The 14,883-nt window shown below is 42.8% G+C and overlaps 1 protein-coding gene across 2 annotated transcripts in view; it reads right to left on the bottom strand.

The window, feature by feature from the left end:
- Positions 1–14,883, bottom strand: part of ipo8 (importin 8) — a 51,834-nt gene that overhangs the window by 22,590 nt on the left and 14,361 nt on the right. For both annotated transcript variants that reach the window (XM_068587134.1, XM_068587135.1), the window contains exons 7-15: positions 14,333–14,427; positions 13,129–13,213; positions 11,106–11,240; positions 10,755–10,854; positions 9,799–9,875; positions 5,000–5,116; positions 4,765–4,854; positions 429–594; positions 1–133 (exon numbers count right to left, since the gene is read on the bottom strand). The exon at positions 1–133 is cut by the window's left edge and continues 28 nt beyond it. In XM_068587134.1, the coding sequence (XP_068443235.1) occupies positions 1–133; positions 429–594; positions 4,765–4,854; positions 5,000–5,116; positions 9,799–9,875; positions 10,755–10,854; positions 11,106–11,240; positions 13,129–13,213; positions 14,333–14,427 (998 nt within the window). The remainder of the gene's footprint in view (positions 134–428; positions 595–4,764; positions 4,855–4,999; positions 5,117–9,798; positions 9,876–10,754; positions 10,855–11,105; positions 11,241–13,128; positions 13,214–14,332; positions 14,428–14,883) is intronic.

The following is a 14,883-nucleotide window of genomic DNA, read 5'->3' as shown; positions in this document are numbered from 1 at the left end:
GCGGCCACCTCCTGGTTGTACTCGCAGATCATTTTCTGAATTACGTTAGTCAGGTCATCATTCTCCGTCTCTTTCACCACATGCAGCAGCTCTTGCATGACCGGCCGAATGTACGGCCTGATGTACAGCTTGGCTTCAAAAATTTGCATAAAAGAGCATGAATCAAAGTAAATTTAGTTTGATATAATTTGATAAAACTGTGGTAAAGCAAGAAAAAAAGTCTTCTCCAAAATAAGTGTACATTCATTTCATGATAATGTTTTCACTTTTTGCATCAGCCATATTCCAGTGGTTTGCATCATCCTTTAAACTCTTTTCATCCGTTTTCTATTCTGAAATTTTACGGCAGTATTAGCTCATTGAAGTGGTTAACTATTTTAAATGTTTAAACTACCAATTACTGTAAAATAATAAATTCCTCAACATACCTTGTTCTTGGTTGCTGACCAGCGTCTGTAGCGCCATTGCAGCTTCCACTTTGACAGGCATCTCTTTGTCATCAATCAGATCCTGTTTCACCAATTCAACGGCATTCCTGAGCACCAGCTCATTATGGAAACGCAGTGGGCTGAAGCAGTGCAGCACCCAGCACGACTGCACACAGCACAGACGCTCAGATCAATACAACACCCATACGTGTTTCATCTCAGTCCATCCAGTGGGTTTTTTTTAGATTACATAACTTTATTAGAAACTTATTTGCCACCAAAAACCCCTACAGAGAACAATAGACTCAGACAGACAACAATAGACAAAATGACACATTACAAAGACTAAATACTAACCAGAAAATGTCATATGAAACATGATCGACAGATGCTCAATCGAAAAACCACATCTAAAAAATATGTAACTGGTGCTGGAGCAAAAGACCTTCTGAGAGGTTCAGTACAACACTGAGGCCCCCTGAAGGCTGAATTATACTTCTGCGACTCCAACTGCGGCAGGCCACGCAGTCGGATTGACGGACTCGTTTTGATTTTTAGTTCTCCTGCGTTTTCCATACGCCAGACCAGTAGGTGGCGCAACGACCGTTAGAGTCGACCTGCACACCAACGTTCACATTTATCTCCCTCCAGGAATTCACCTCCATCTTTGTGTCCTGATACTCCGTCAGACGGGTTTTATAAATGCTCATATTTGTGGACCTCTTCAGCCAAACGTTCTTCAACAGGATCCATTGTTCCTGTTTCTGCTGTGGCTTTTAAAAACAGAGGTATTATGCTATGAAACCGGAAATGAGACTCAGAAAGGATGCGGTTATCGGACCAATCACAGCCTTCCGGGCTGCGTATGGCTCGCGTCGCTTTGACGGATAGTCAGAAATTTGGGGTGACGCACGCAAGCACGCAAAATGGCCGATTTGACCACGCATAGTCGGCCATGCGTGTCTTGCATGCTTGCGTCTCTGTGTAAAACCTGAGTATAAATCAGCCTTGAGGCTCTAAAGACCTTCTGAGAGGTTCAGTAAAACACTGAGACCTCCTGAGTCTCTAAAGACCTTCTGAGAGGTTCAGTAATAAATACTGTGGAGGACCTGGAAGAATTAATCTTGATTGAAGAGTTCAAAAATGCTTTGCCTGCCCGTGTGGTTAACTACATTCAGGAATGGAAGATAAGAAAGGTTACAGACGCTGCTAGATTGGCAGATGAGTTTATCCGGATTCATAAAAGCATGTTTTGGTGAGAACCGTGGTCGTGGAAATGTTGTCTTCTGAGAGAGTATTGGGAGAGTTAACTCCAGTAAACCTCGGTCAAAAGGGACAGGAAAACGTTCAGATAAAGCAGACCAGAGATTACGAGGACGGACAGACCCCAATCATGTCAGTAATTATTGTTTTGGCAAGGGTCACTGGCGAAATGAGTGTCCAATGTAAAAACAAAAGTTAATATTGTAATAACTGCTCACCATCATGGACAATAGAAACCATCCACTCTAGGGTACCATCATGCAACAGAAGAGCGTGATCAGCTGCAGACTGCGCTCACTGTCATGCAGAACCGATAGGCTGGGGAAATCATTCATCCCACAGCCATACAACTGTTCAACCTGTCAAAGTGTATCAAAGCTACTGTGTTAGACTTCTCTGCATAGTCTCCACTCCCTCAAACATGCACAGGCCCAAACCCACTCACTCACAATTTATATACGGGGTTCACTATCTACTGGCTATGTTAGCCCCCTGCACAACGCCCCTACTGGCTACTGGCTATGTTAGCCCCCTGCACAACACCCCTACTGGCTACTGGCTATGTTAGCCCCCTGCACAACACCCCTACTGGCTATGTTAGCCCCCTGCACAAAGCCACTACTGGCTATGTTAGTCCCCTGCACAACACCCCTACTGGCTACTGGCTATGTTTGGCCCCTGCATAACGCCCCTACTGGCTATGTTAGTTCCCTGCACAACGTCGCTACTGGCTATGTTAGCCCCCTGCACAACGCCGCTACTGGCTATGTTAGCCCCCTGCACAACATCCCTACTGACTACTGGCTATGTTAGCCCCCTGCACAACATGCCTACTGGCTATGTTAGCCGTTTGCACAACACGCCCCCCTCCCTCCATCCCAGCCTGGACTTCTCCTAACCCAACTTGTTTTTAATTGTTTTTTTTTGACAATCCATTTTAATAGTGTGTGTATGTATATATTATGTTGTGTGATGTCTTGAGCTACTTGGACCCTGAATTTCCCTTCGCGGATCAATAAAGTAATTATCTATCCATCTAATTCCGTAAGCTCCTCAACATGATTCAGCAATTATAACGTTTCATTAATTCACTAATTTAGTACCCCTAAGAACGGCGGATTTCGCTCAAAGTACTATGGTTGTAACCGTACAGACCGTGTGAATCTACGAGTAGTGTGATCAATATTGGAGTCTAAAGCTGCGAAGCTGTAACCGTTGTTTTTTTCTGCACTTCGAGGTCCTGCGCTTTAGATGCCACATGCTGAAGGAGACGGTCAGAGTAATTACATGAAGCTCATGGTGTAACAAAGAGTCAGGTCAAAGCAGGTCATTTTTTTATATTTCTGAACCAAAAAACATGATTTTGGGACTAGAAATGCTTGAAAGGGGGTCATTGCTTATGTTTATTGTGGTTATTAAGACTTGAGGTAAGTATCTCTGGGTGAAGACTTGAGGTAAGTACCTCTGGGGGAAGACTTGAGGTAAGTACCTCTGGGGGAAGACTTGAGGCTAGTACCTCTGGGGGAAGACTTGAGGCTAGTACCTCTGGATGAAGACTTGAGGTAAGTATCTCTGGGTGAAGACTTGAGGCTAGTACCTCTGGAGGAAGACTTGAGGTAAGTACCTCTGGGTGAAGACTTGAGGTAAGTATCTCTGGGTGAAGACTTGAGGTAAGTATCTCTGGGTGAAGACTTGAGGTAAGTATCTCTGGGTGAAGACTTGAGGTAAGTATCTCTGGGTGAAGACTTGAGGTAAGTATCTCTGGGGGAAGACTTGAGGTAAGTATCTCTGGGGGAAGACTTGAGGTTAGTACCTCTGGGGGAAGACTTCAGGTTAGTACCTCTGGGTGAAGACTTGAGGCAAGTACCTCTGGGTGAAGACTTGAGGCTAGTACCTCTGGATGAAGACTTGAGGCTAGTACCTCTGGATGAAGACTTGAGGTAAGTATCTCTGGGTGAAGACTTGAGGCTAGTACCTCTGGAGGAAGACTTGAGGCTAGTATCTCTGGGTGAAGACTTGAGGTAAGTATCTCTGGGTGAAGACTTGAGGTAAGTATCTCTGGGGGAAGACTTGAGGTTAGTACCTCTGGGGGAAGACTTCAGGTTAGTACCTCTGGGTGAAGACTTGAGGCAAGTACCTCTGGGGGAAGACTTGAGGCAAGTACCTCTGGGGGAAGACTTGAGGCAAGTATCTCTGGGGGAAGACTTGAGGCAAGTACCTCTGGGGGAAGACTTGAGGCAAGTACCTCTGGGGGAAGACTTGAGGCAAGTACCTCTGGGGGAAGACTTGAGGCAAGTACCTCTGGGGGAAGACTTGAGGCAAGTACCTCTGGGGGAAGACTTCAGGTTAGTACCTCTGGGTGAAGAGGTATCTCAGTTCGTAATAATGGTGTCAATAGGAAGAGAGAAGGTGGAGACGATATGCATACTGTCTTACGATACGCGTTGAGAGGAGTTACAGCCCTCAAAAAACCTAGAACTTATTTAGAACATAAACAAAAAAAACACGAAATCTAACCATTTAGCACGGGGCGAGATAAAAGACCGAAGGCCATATACCAATATCGGATGAGGATTATCATTTCCTCAGGGAATCAGTGTGGCCTCCCTTTTCGTACATGTATATACCAGTGGCGGGCCGTGAAAATGGTCATTACACCAGCTGTAGAGTTTAACAGGTGAAGAGAGAGAGAGACATACAGAGGGACAGAGGTGAGATGTGATTGGATAAAGAGGTTAAAGGTCCTTGGCCAGAGACAGCTCGCTGGCCTGAACAGCAACAGACTGCTCCATGAAAACATCATTAGAATACATGCAGTGGATAACTTTTCAGTATTTATTTTTTCTTCTTCTTCTTCTTTGATTATAAAATAGCTAGAACTTTGTGATGGTGTTTAGGCCAGCAGAGAAGGCTTAGCTGGCCCTGATGACCCGCCGCTGCTATATACATAGTATATACATCTATACACAGTACATGTACATGTTTAATATACACACAGCTTTAATGGAATGTCTGTCTGCAATATCGACCAAAAAATTATCTCTTTGAAGAAGGTATGCAAAGGTACACTCACCCTGGCTCGAAGGTAACCCGTAGGAGAGTTAAGCAGAGGGAAGACATAGTTTTGCAGCATCAGTTCCATCTGCTCCCTGTACATCCGCTTCTGTAGGATGAGAGATGCATACACACAAAACAGAGATTTTTTAAACACGAGGCAGCAAAAGGACTAAAATAACTTTGAACTTACAGGCTCCATCCAAACGTGTGTTACGGGGCAAACACACACAGATGTAACTGCAGATGTGCACCTTCAGTAAAAGCTCCGCCAGAGCTCCGATGCAGTGGAGTGCCCCATCCTTCTTACGAGGGTCAGCAGATGGGTCCATCAGTATCTGGTGACAGAACTCCATCATCTGAGGAAGAACCTGCCAAGAGAAAAACACAAAGCTCAAATGTAGAAAAGGATAATGCAGAAATTCAAGCTTGTAAAATGTCAAACGAAGTTTTTTATGAGAAATACTGTTTTGCATGTGGCCATGCAGGACACAAAAAATATTTCTTGTAGTAGCAGTGGTTTTTCTTGACCTCAAGATGGCTTTTGACACTTTTAGGGCTGGGCAAAGTTGAAAAAAAATGCCTGATTTTTCAGCGATTAATCGCAATTAATGGCATTATGCCCCACATTTAGTAATGAAGTAAAACTAGTGAATTGTGCACTTTTATCTTAAAGTAATGTTATCAGAACAATATAACATCACTCTGGAGCAACAGCAAGTTAACATACATACATATATAGTTTATAAATCTGTTTCCTTTTTTATGAACAGGTACCATAAGAAACATTAATATTTTATCAGGGAACAACATAAACAGTGTGTTCAGGAGTAAGGGTCCCTATGAGGGACAAACCACTCCTTCTTTGGTCCATGTTCAGTAGTAAGGGTCCCTGTGAGGGACAAACCACTCCTTCTTTGGTCCATGTTCAGTAGTAAGGGTCCCTGTGAGGGACAAACCACTCCTTCTTTGGTCCATGTTCAGTCTGTTTCTTACCTTAAAGATGTTAAAGACCAGCAGTTGATTCACTTTATACAAAAGCAATAAGTGTTTTTCATGTTTTCAGTTTTTCTTCCTCAGTGATAAAGTCCAGTCTGTGTTGTCTTGAACAAGTGCACTGAACATCTTGTGATGTGAGGAAAGTTCTCCTCTTTGAGAGAAGAGTAAAGATCCAGAAGTGATGCTGACTTAAAGTGCTCTGCATGGATCAGACCGCGGGGTCAGCAGCTTTGAGCATTAATGTTCAGTGTGGACTGTGATCTGCAGCGAGGCTCCTGAGAGACTGACTGTGTTTCTGTTTGTGAGGCAGAGCAGCTCGCAGCAGCACCGCTCAACTCAGGCTCAAGTCTAAAAGTCTTCAACGCTGCCTGTTGGTGAGGCTACGGAAGCACACGCACGTATATACACACCCTAACCACATATACACTTCAAAGTAAAAGCACGTACATAAACCACTTCAAAGTAAAAGCACATACATAAACCACTTCAAAGTAAAAGCACATACATAAACCACTTCAAAATAAAAGCACATATATAAACCACTTCAAAGTAAAAGCACGTACATACACCACTACAAAGTGAAAGTAGTGTTGTTGTATTTCATTCATAGCTGCATCTTATTTATTTATGTTTCATGTTTGACCTCAAACGGGCCGAGAGAGAGCTGTAAGCCAGGTCTGAACTACGTCTGGAGAGGTTCACAGTGATAAGCCCCACCTAATGCAACAAAAAAAAAAGAAATGCAGTTACCGCATGATCAAATAGTTAACGCCGTTAAAGGATCAAATAGTTAACGCCGTTGAATATATATACACACTGCCTGGCCAAAAAAATGTCGCCACCAAAAAAAAGGTCACACACTAACATTTCGTTGGACCATCTTTAGCTTTGATTATAGCATTCGTTTCAATAAGCTTCCGCAATGTCACAAGATTTATTTATATCCAGTGTTGCATTCATTTCTCACCAAGATCTTGTTTTGATGATGGTAGAGTCTGACCGCTGCACAGCTTCTCCAGCACATCCCAAAGATTCTCAATGGGGTTAAGGTCTGGACTCCATGTGTAAAAATGATGATGAACCACTCTTTCACAATTTGAGCCTGATGAGTTGTGGCTTTGTCCTCTTGGAATATGCCCGTGCCATCAGGGAAGAAAACATCCATTGATGGAACAACCTGGTCGTTGCTGAACCTGAGCAACTGCAGCAACCCCAGATCACAGCACTGCCCCCTCAGGCTGGTGCAGTAGGCAGTAGGAGTTACATCCAGGTGGACACTTAGTTTTTGGCCAGGCAGTGTATATATAAATATATATACATATAAATACATACATTCATTAAACATTTTGTTTTGACAAAAACGAGTAAATACTTGGGTTGTCACGATATCAAAATTATGACTTTGATACGATACCTTCCATTAATATCACGATACCGATACTTACGATATGATACTAGAATTGGATATACCATAAATACGATACTGGTATATTTATCTATAATAGTAATAAATAAAACATCTTCATGGTTCCATTTTTGACCAGCTTGTTTCTGCCCATCTTTTTGAAGACTTGACAAATGGCATGAATATTAGTATTAGCACACAGCAAGATATTAATGAAAACTACATGGTGCCATCATAGCATTGATCATACACGGCTATGTAGATCTATTGTCTGGATGACTATATAGTTATTTCCATAAGTATGAGCAATTGTAGATAATAATACTCCATACTACTGCTACTAATAATAATAATTTTACAGATGTGTGTTTGAGTTGAAAAAAAACCTAAAGCTATCATATGGGTACATTAAATATTGACATATAATTAAAGGGTAATTTCTCTCCTTTATTGAAAAGGCACTTATTAATAATCTTGAACTCATTAGCTCAAGATGCACCCTCAGGCTCCAGCAGCATGTCACCATGTTGCATCAGTTGTGTTTCATTTGGGACACTTTTGTGTGCGTTCTGACCTCATGATCATAGATGCTTGTAGTCAAACTGGGCTCATGCTCCTCGTGGCTGCATGTGGGTGAGCTCGGGGTTTTTCATGTTTATAATCACATTTGCTTACCTGTCGTTCGTTAAACTCTTTAAAAAGTTCGGGCTGTCTGCTTGAAAGTTGCTTGGCCATGTTTGCCGTGTTCCCTCCCTTTGTCTGCGTTGCTTTGAAGCACGTTTTACAGACGGGTCTATCGGTATCAGTGAGCTTTCCCTCACAGTCTGCACTGTCTCCAAAGTATCTCCAGATTACACTCCTGGCGTCTCCGGTCGGCAAGAGCTCCTGAGCTCCGGCCATGTCTCACCTGGCAGCAGCAGTAGCAGCAGCAGCAGCAGCAGCAGCAGCTGTCGTGATAGCTGCTGCTGCTGCTGCGTCATCAGGGACGGAGCCTTAAGCCCTGCCCACCTGAGCTCTATCTCCATGCTCTCTCTGCATGCAGCATGAGAGAGAGAGAGAGAGAGAGCGAGAGAGAGAGAGAGAGAGAGAGAGAGAGAGAGAAAGAGGCTAGCAGTTTAAAGGAAGTGCTATTTTGAGAAAGTACCGATACTTCAAATATGCAAAATCGTATCATTTTTAACGTACGGGTAGCGCGGTACTTTTGTAGTATCGTTATACCGTGCAACATTAGTAAATACATAATTTAAAATGACTTCTCATCTTGTGAGGAAGACGTTCAAGTCAATGAATAAAGAGTTGTACACAATATTTGTGTATGTAGTCACGTGATGTTGCAGCAAAGTGCTGTCGTTCATGTTTACACCATCAAGCCCTGAAGACTCTCACACTCAACCACTTGGAGCTGACTCAGTGAACCCCTGAGGGCTCAGGGCTCGAGGGTTTAGGGGGGAGATTGGGATTGGGCCTTAATTATTTTAGGGCTGATTCCAATACAATTTAAATTCCTATGACAAACTGCAAAAATAATCTTTAAATACCTTTAAGCTAATATATTCAACACAAAACAAAACAGGCATTGCTCTTCTTTGAAAGCAGAGCCGACTGCCTCACAGTACAATTGTCCCATGCTTCCCTTTAGGCCCATCCATCCTTCCCTCCCTCCATCTATCATTCATCCATCCTCCCTCCCTCCTTCCATCATGCCTCCCTCCCCACCTCCCTCCATCTATCATCCATCCATCATCCCTCCCTCCATCATCCATCCATCCCTCCTTCTATCCCTCCATCTATCATCCATCCATCATCCCTCCCTCCATCATCCATCCATCCATCATCCATCTGTATTGTCAATGCACTGCATGTTTGTAAACTTCAGTCTTTGGCTACACAAATTCATAACTACATTTACATGCACACACATATTCAACTATTATTCCAAAAATGACAATATTCTGAACTTGATAGGGTTCATGTACATCCTGTTCCGTTTGGAAATTCTGTACGCTTTATTTTAAATGTGGCAATGTTGTGGACATGTATGTGCATTTTCAATATGCGTCTAATTGAGTGTTTTTATGGCACCTTGTGATGCACTGACCACACGTAACTGTGGTCACTGACACACTCGGTACTGCCCCTCCCCAAGGGGAAGGTTTTGCAGATAGCGTACGGTGAGTCAGATCTTTCTCAATAAACACAGCCACATGCTGCAGCTGCAAACAGAAATTACGAAAGCGTAGTTTGCAGGCCAGAAAACACAAATAAAGAGGTTGTGTAATTGAGGAAAAACTGTGAGTGACAGTTCTCGGTGGGTTCGTCGCTACAAAAACCGCCGTTCAAATTACATTGTTATTATAAAAAAATGTGATTAGTGCAGCTTTAAATCAAATCAAGCAGAGTATTAAATTAAAGTAAAGATTGGCAAAAAAGCACTGACTTAGGAAAAGAAACTACGGGAATAGTTTTGCTGTGCTTTGCATGTCACATTATTGACCCAGCAGTAACCACAGTCATCAGACACAAGTATTGTAGAGGAAAAGTATAACGTCTCAAAAGATGGATGTACTCCGGCAAAGAGCCGATGTCTACAAACTGAAGAATCGCCAGAGTTGAGGAAATGTACTCATTCCTTCAGGGCTGCTTCCTCACCTCCTTCCTTTTGCGAGCAGCTTTACAGAGGACGCTCTGGGCAGCGGTGGCTGGTAGGGCTTGGTCATCATAGAGGTCTGCAACAGAGAAAACAATGGAATCAAACTATATATTCAAAAACAATTGACCACTCTTTACAATAGCAGTGATGGAGCTGAACGCTCAGAAATAAAGCTCCAGGGCAGTGAGGATGAGGTGATCTAGCAGTACAGCTTAGTGAGGACGCTCAGTGTGAACACAGCAAAAGATATGGGTTTAAAATGGAAACCCAACGAGTAGAGGTCAGGAATCAAACCTGCTACCTTGTGATTACAGGATGGACTCTCCACCACATGAGCCACACAGACTGATTCAAGAGCCTCGTACTCCTGCTTTTAGTTGACCTAGCAACACAATGTCAACATTGTCTTTATTCTTGATCTTTATTCTTGATCAACAAACTATAGTTTGTTTGTATATATAGTATGACAATATAAAACTTTATAATTTATTATTTTTTATTGTTGTCAAACTTCATTGTTTTCTCTGCTGCTGTCAGTAATCATTGCAGCACTATGAGACACCTCCAGTCCTGCTCATCCTTCTCCACCACCAGTGTTGAGACTCCAGGGGGTTCTGCATCACTCCCCTTCCATTACTGCGTCACCAGAAACCTTTCACTACTCATTTCTTCTGCAAAGTCTCTACTGATTGGACAACAAAGACCAATCCATTTCACTGAGTTCTTCCTGTGCGCTAATAATCTAGTGTATGTCAAACTACTGCATTATAATTCAAACAAGAATCAACAACATTTACTGGTGGTTATTTTTGATATTTGCCACTAGACAGGTTGTGTTATCTACTGTATTATCTACTGTGTTGTCTACTGTGTTGTCTACTGTGTTGTCTACTAGCCAACAGGCATCATGTTTCTCTTGGCTGAGCGAGTTTAGAGATTATTGGAGCGTACTCACTGAACTTCATGCGAATGTACTCATAAGGGTCTTCCTGCCAAAGCTTCTCGTCCTCATCTTTGTAACACATCAGAGGGAAGATGACGTCCTGGCATATGGTCTGGAAGAGATGATCAATAAGAAGGAAAAGAAGACATTTAACAAGGAAAGACATGTGCCACTAGTGATAGAGGAAACGTTGCATGCCTCTGATGTCCAACTTTCACAAACTGAAGACATTACAAGTTTGACTAGGTCTGGTTCGAAATATGAAATGCAACGTAATACATTTTATAAAAAGATAGTTAAATTTGTTCCTTATAAACAATAGTGTCAGTACCTCTTCATCACATCCCTTTATGACTTTCCTACCTGCATATGTGGCTTCATCTGTTTCCAGGTCAGTGAGTGTGACAGGCCCTGATTGAGGTAGTTGAGGCACTGCTGCAGGACGCGAGGAGTAACGTACTGCTTCTGCCGGTGCTGGTCCACGACCTTCAGCAGGACCTGAACAGACAACACATGACACTAGAGACAATGGAGAAACCAAAAGATAATCATGGAAACATAAGCCAGGGAAAGGCAATGATGCATGGCAGCATGGGCAAACCAGGATTCTTTTTCCAGTGACACATGAGAAAGCAAATAAAGAAAAATATTGACGTCAGCAAACATCTAGCAAAGAGGACACCACACTGTACATATTAAGCTGTTCCTTTTAGCCCAATTGGACAAAAAGTTTGGTTTTCTTGCAAGAAGAAACCTGCACGTGCGTGTGAAAATATTCAGAGTAGAGTAGCACATTTAAGAAACTATGTACCTCTGAAATCAGACTACAGAAGGCAAATGCGTATGGTTGAATGTTGGAAACTTAATAGATAGAAAATACATGAGGCTTTCCTTGAACGTGCAGGGGTTTTGCTTGAAGGACTGCGAAATAAAGACACCATCAAATCAAGGATCGAAGGTTAGTGTCCGTCTGCAAGAACCTTTGAGATGAGCATGAATGCAATACGTAGTGGAAAATGTTGCAAACATTTTTAACAGAAATGTTTATATTTATACGCACTGTCCCTTTATTAAATAAACCACTATCAATTCAAATGGTACCTCAAATACAACAAAAAAAGGGGATTTTAAATGCAATTTGAAACATTTGGAATTGAATAAAAAAAAACAAAGTTGTTCCATACCAACACAACCAAGGACATTAAATACATTGTAAATAGCTTAATATTTGCCTTAAGCTTATGCACTTACAGTACAATTAAAATGCCATTAGCCAATTACAGCAGGTCAGTATGCATCTTCGCATCGCATCACACAAATATCGCTTGCTGTACGTGTGACCATGCTGAGGATGTAATAGATAATTAGGGCTGGGCAAAGTTGAAAAGATTTAACAGATTTTTCTGCGATTAATGTCATTATGGCCCAAATTCAAAAATGAAGTAAAAATTTGTTTATTGCACACTTTTATCTTAAAGTGATGTTGTGCAGACCAGACATAGATCCCGTTAGCATCGGGACAAGACTGACGGATGAGCCCGGTTCACATTTGAATTATTAGGTGTAAAGGAGCAACAGATAAACGACCCTGCGTAATAATATGTAAACAATAAACTGGACTGGTCGGACCATGCAACAAACACTCTACAAAAAGGGACAGAGCAGACTCTTCCTGCTGAGGAGACTGAGGTCTTTTAAGGTGCAGGGAGCTCTCCTGAAGACCTTCTACGACTCTGTGGTGGCATCAGTCATCTTCTATGGAGTGTCTTCTGGCTCAGCAGCATCTCGGCAGCTAACAGGAGGAGACTGGACAAACTGAGGAAGGCAAGCAGCGTGCTGCGGCGTCCTCTGGATACTGTGGAGGTGGTGGGGGACAGGAGGATGATGACCAAGCTCTCATCCCTGATGAACCACGTCTCCCACCTGGCCGTGCTGCACAGCTCCTTCAGCCACCGGCTCATTCATCCCTGGTGTCTTAGGGAGAGATACCGCAAGTCCTTCCTCCTCGCTGCTATCAGGCTGCACAACCAGCTGAGCCCCCAGTAGACCACAAAACCACTCTGAACACTTTAACCTCACCTGGTGCGATACTTTTATACTTTATACACATTTTTTACGATTTATTTTATTCCTTCTGTATATTTCATATTGTTGTTTCTTACTGTTTAATATTTAAATTGTGTTTTTATTACCGTTCTATTGTTTATTTATATTACTTGATCTTATCTCTAGTTAAATATGTGTGAATAAGGGCTGCTGTAATCCCGTAATTTCCCCACTGAGGGACTAATAAAGGACTATCTTATCTTATTAGGAGTTAGGGGGCTCACAAGATTCCTGATCTGATCTCCACCAGCATCGTCCAGTCCCGGTGACACAGGCTTACCTGCTGTATGCCAATTGCATATGTCTTCATGAAAAAGTCTGCAAACTCGTAGTACTCCTTTGTCACATTACCAGGACTCCCATACCTGTAATTCAGAGAGAAGCATGTTGTGACAACCAAGACATAGTCACTGGATGAGATCAGATGTGTACACTGGCAACATCTCTGATGTGTTACTGGCCCTGCATCACAATTCAACTCCTGGCCATTATCAATTGTCATTCAGTTTGTGAGAACAGGAGAGCAGAAGTGAGATCAGCCAGCGCTAAATGGAAATGGTGTTGTACTAACTCACACAGGCGTCGCCCTGGATTGGACTATGGGTCATTCTGTAGAAATAGAATAGAAAGTAGTAGAAAGGACATTTAACTGTTTTCTGTGGTTATTTGACAAGTATAAAAGAAAATGATGATTAAAGTTATGGCATCAACCATGTCATTGGGGCCGTAAAGTGTTAACGAGGTAATGCAGCTTGTCCTTGTCCAGAGGTGGAGGGACTGTTAGACGTAGCACTGCCGTCAGGCCACTGCTCGCTTGATGGAATAAGCAAGATAGCTGATTAGCCAGCTGTCCACAAGTTAGCTAGCCAATTCCACAATACTTAATTGTCACACTAGTTACAGTTTGGTCTGCGGCCCTGTTGAGGATGGCCTGTGGGTGGTGCTTCGGAGCACCTAATGGCTAAATTCCTGGGTCTGGAAATGGGAAGTGGATCAGTTTGCCAACAGATGTAAGAGCCACTGTCTGCTATGGTTCTCCCTGGTACAGCAGGATAATCCTCCCTTTGGGGTGGACGCCTTTGCACCATGTCCCACACAGCTGCTTTATGTACTACCCGGGTTGGCTTGGACCCCCTACTTCTCTGCGGTGGCCTAGGTTAGAAAGAAGTAGGTGGGCAGCGGCGACTAACCTCCAGCCATTCAGTGTAGTTGGGTCAATATGTTATGTAGCAGTAGGTTGTACATTCATCGGGCTCTAACCACTGTACCCATAGAGTCCAGTAGAGGGCGAAGCCTGCGTGAGGTAGAACCAAATTTACAATACCAATGTGTAGGATGTATAGTTTTACTTATGTGCCTACCTTTTTGTGGTTTAATTTCAACAGAAAAAAACCCACAGAAAAACAAATAGTCACATTGTAAAAGGCTGGTAATGTCCCTCTGCTGATCACAAATCTGCTGGTGAGGAGCAGCTCTGGACTCACCTTTCAAACAGTCTGGTGATGATGCGTAACGCCCACTTCTTACACTTCCACCACGCAAGCTCAGGACGGTCATCCTCATCAACCTCCAATGTTTCCTAACAAAAACATACTATGTTCAGTTTTTAGATCAGAAAAATACAGCCAGATACAGATCTGTGTGTATGTGCGTATGTACGTACGTGGGACCTGTTTAACAGCATTTCACTTCTCTTAACCCATGTAAGACTAGCCTGGTTAACATACATGAAACTGCCTTCTGGAGACCCTGGATGTAGCCACAGTCGACATCCAGTGACTCAGACTAAGAGAACCGAATTCTAAACTTGCTTCAACGGGATTACCAATATGTACAACATATATGACACCATACGTCCTTACGCCGTCAATAAGGAAGAATTCCCCCAAAAACAGTCAACAAGGAAAAGATCTGACGCTCAGTCTTATTTCTCATAAATCATGTGTTAGTCCCAAACAGTAGAAGCATACCGTCGCTGACGTAATATTGCACTGGATTTTGAGTGTCAGAGCACCTCCATAACCCCAAAAACATA

The sequence above is a fragment of the Clinocottus analis genome, unplaced genomic scaffold, assembly GCF_023055335.1.
Source record: "Clinocottus analis isolate CAN_PGR_092001 unplaced genomic scaffold, fCliAna1.0.p SCAF_20, whole genome shotgun sequence".
Classification (NCBI taxonomy): Eukaryota; Metazoa; Chordata; class Actinopteri; order Perciformes; family Cottidae; genus Clinocottus; species Clinocottus analis.
This window is presented reverse-complemented; position numbering and strand designations above follow the sequence as displayed.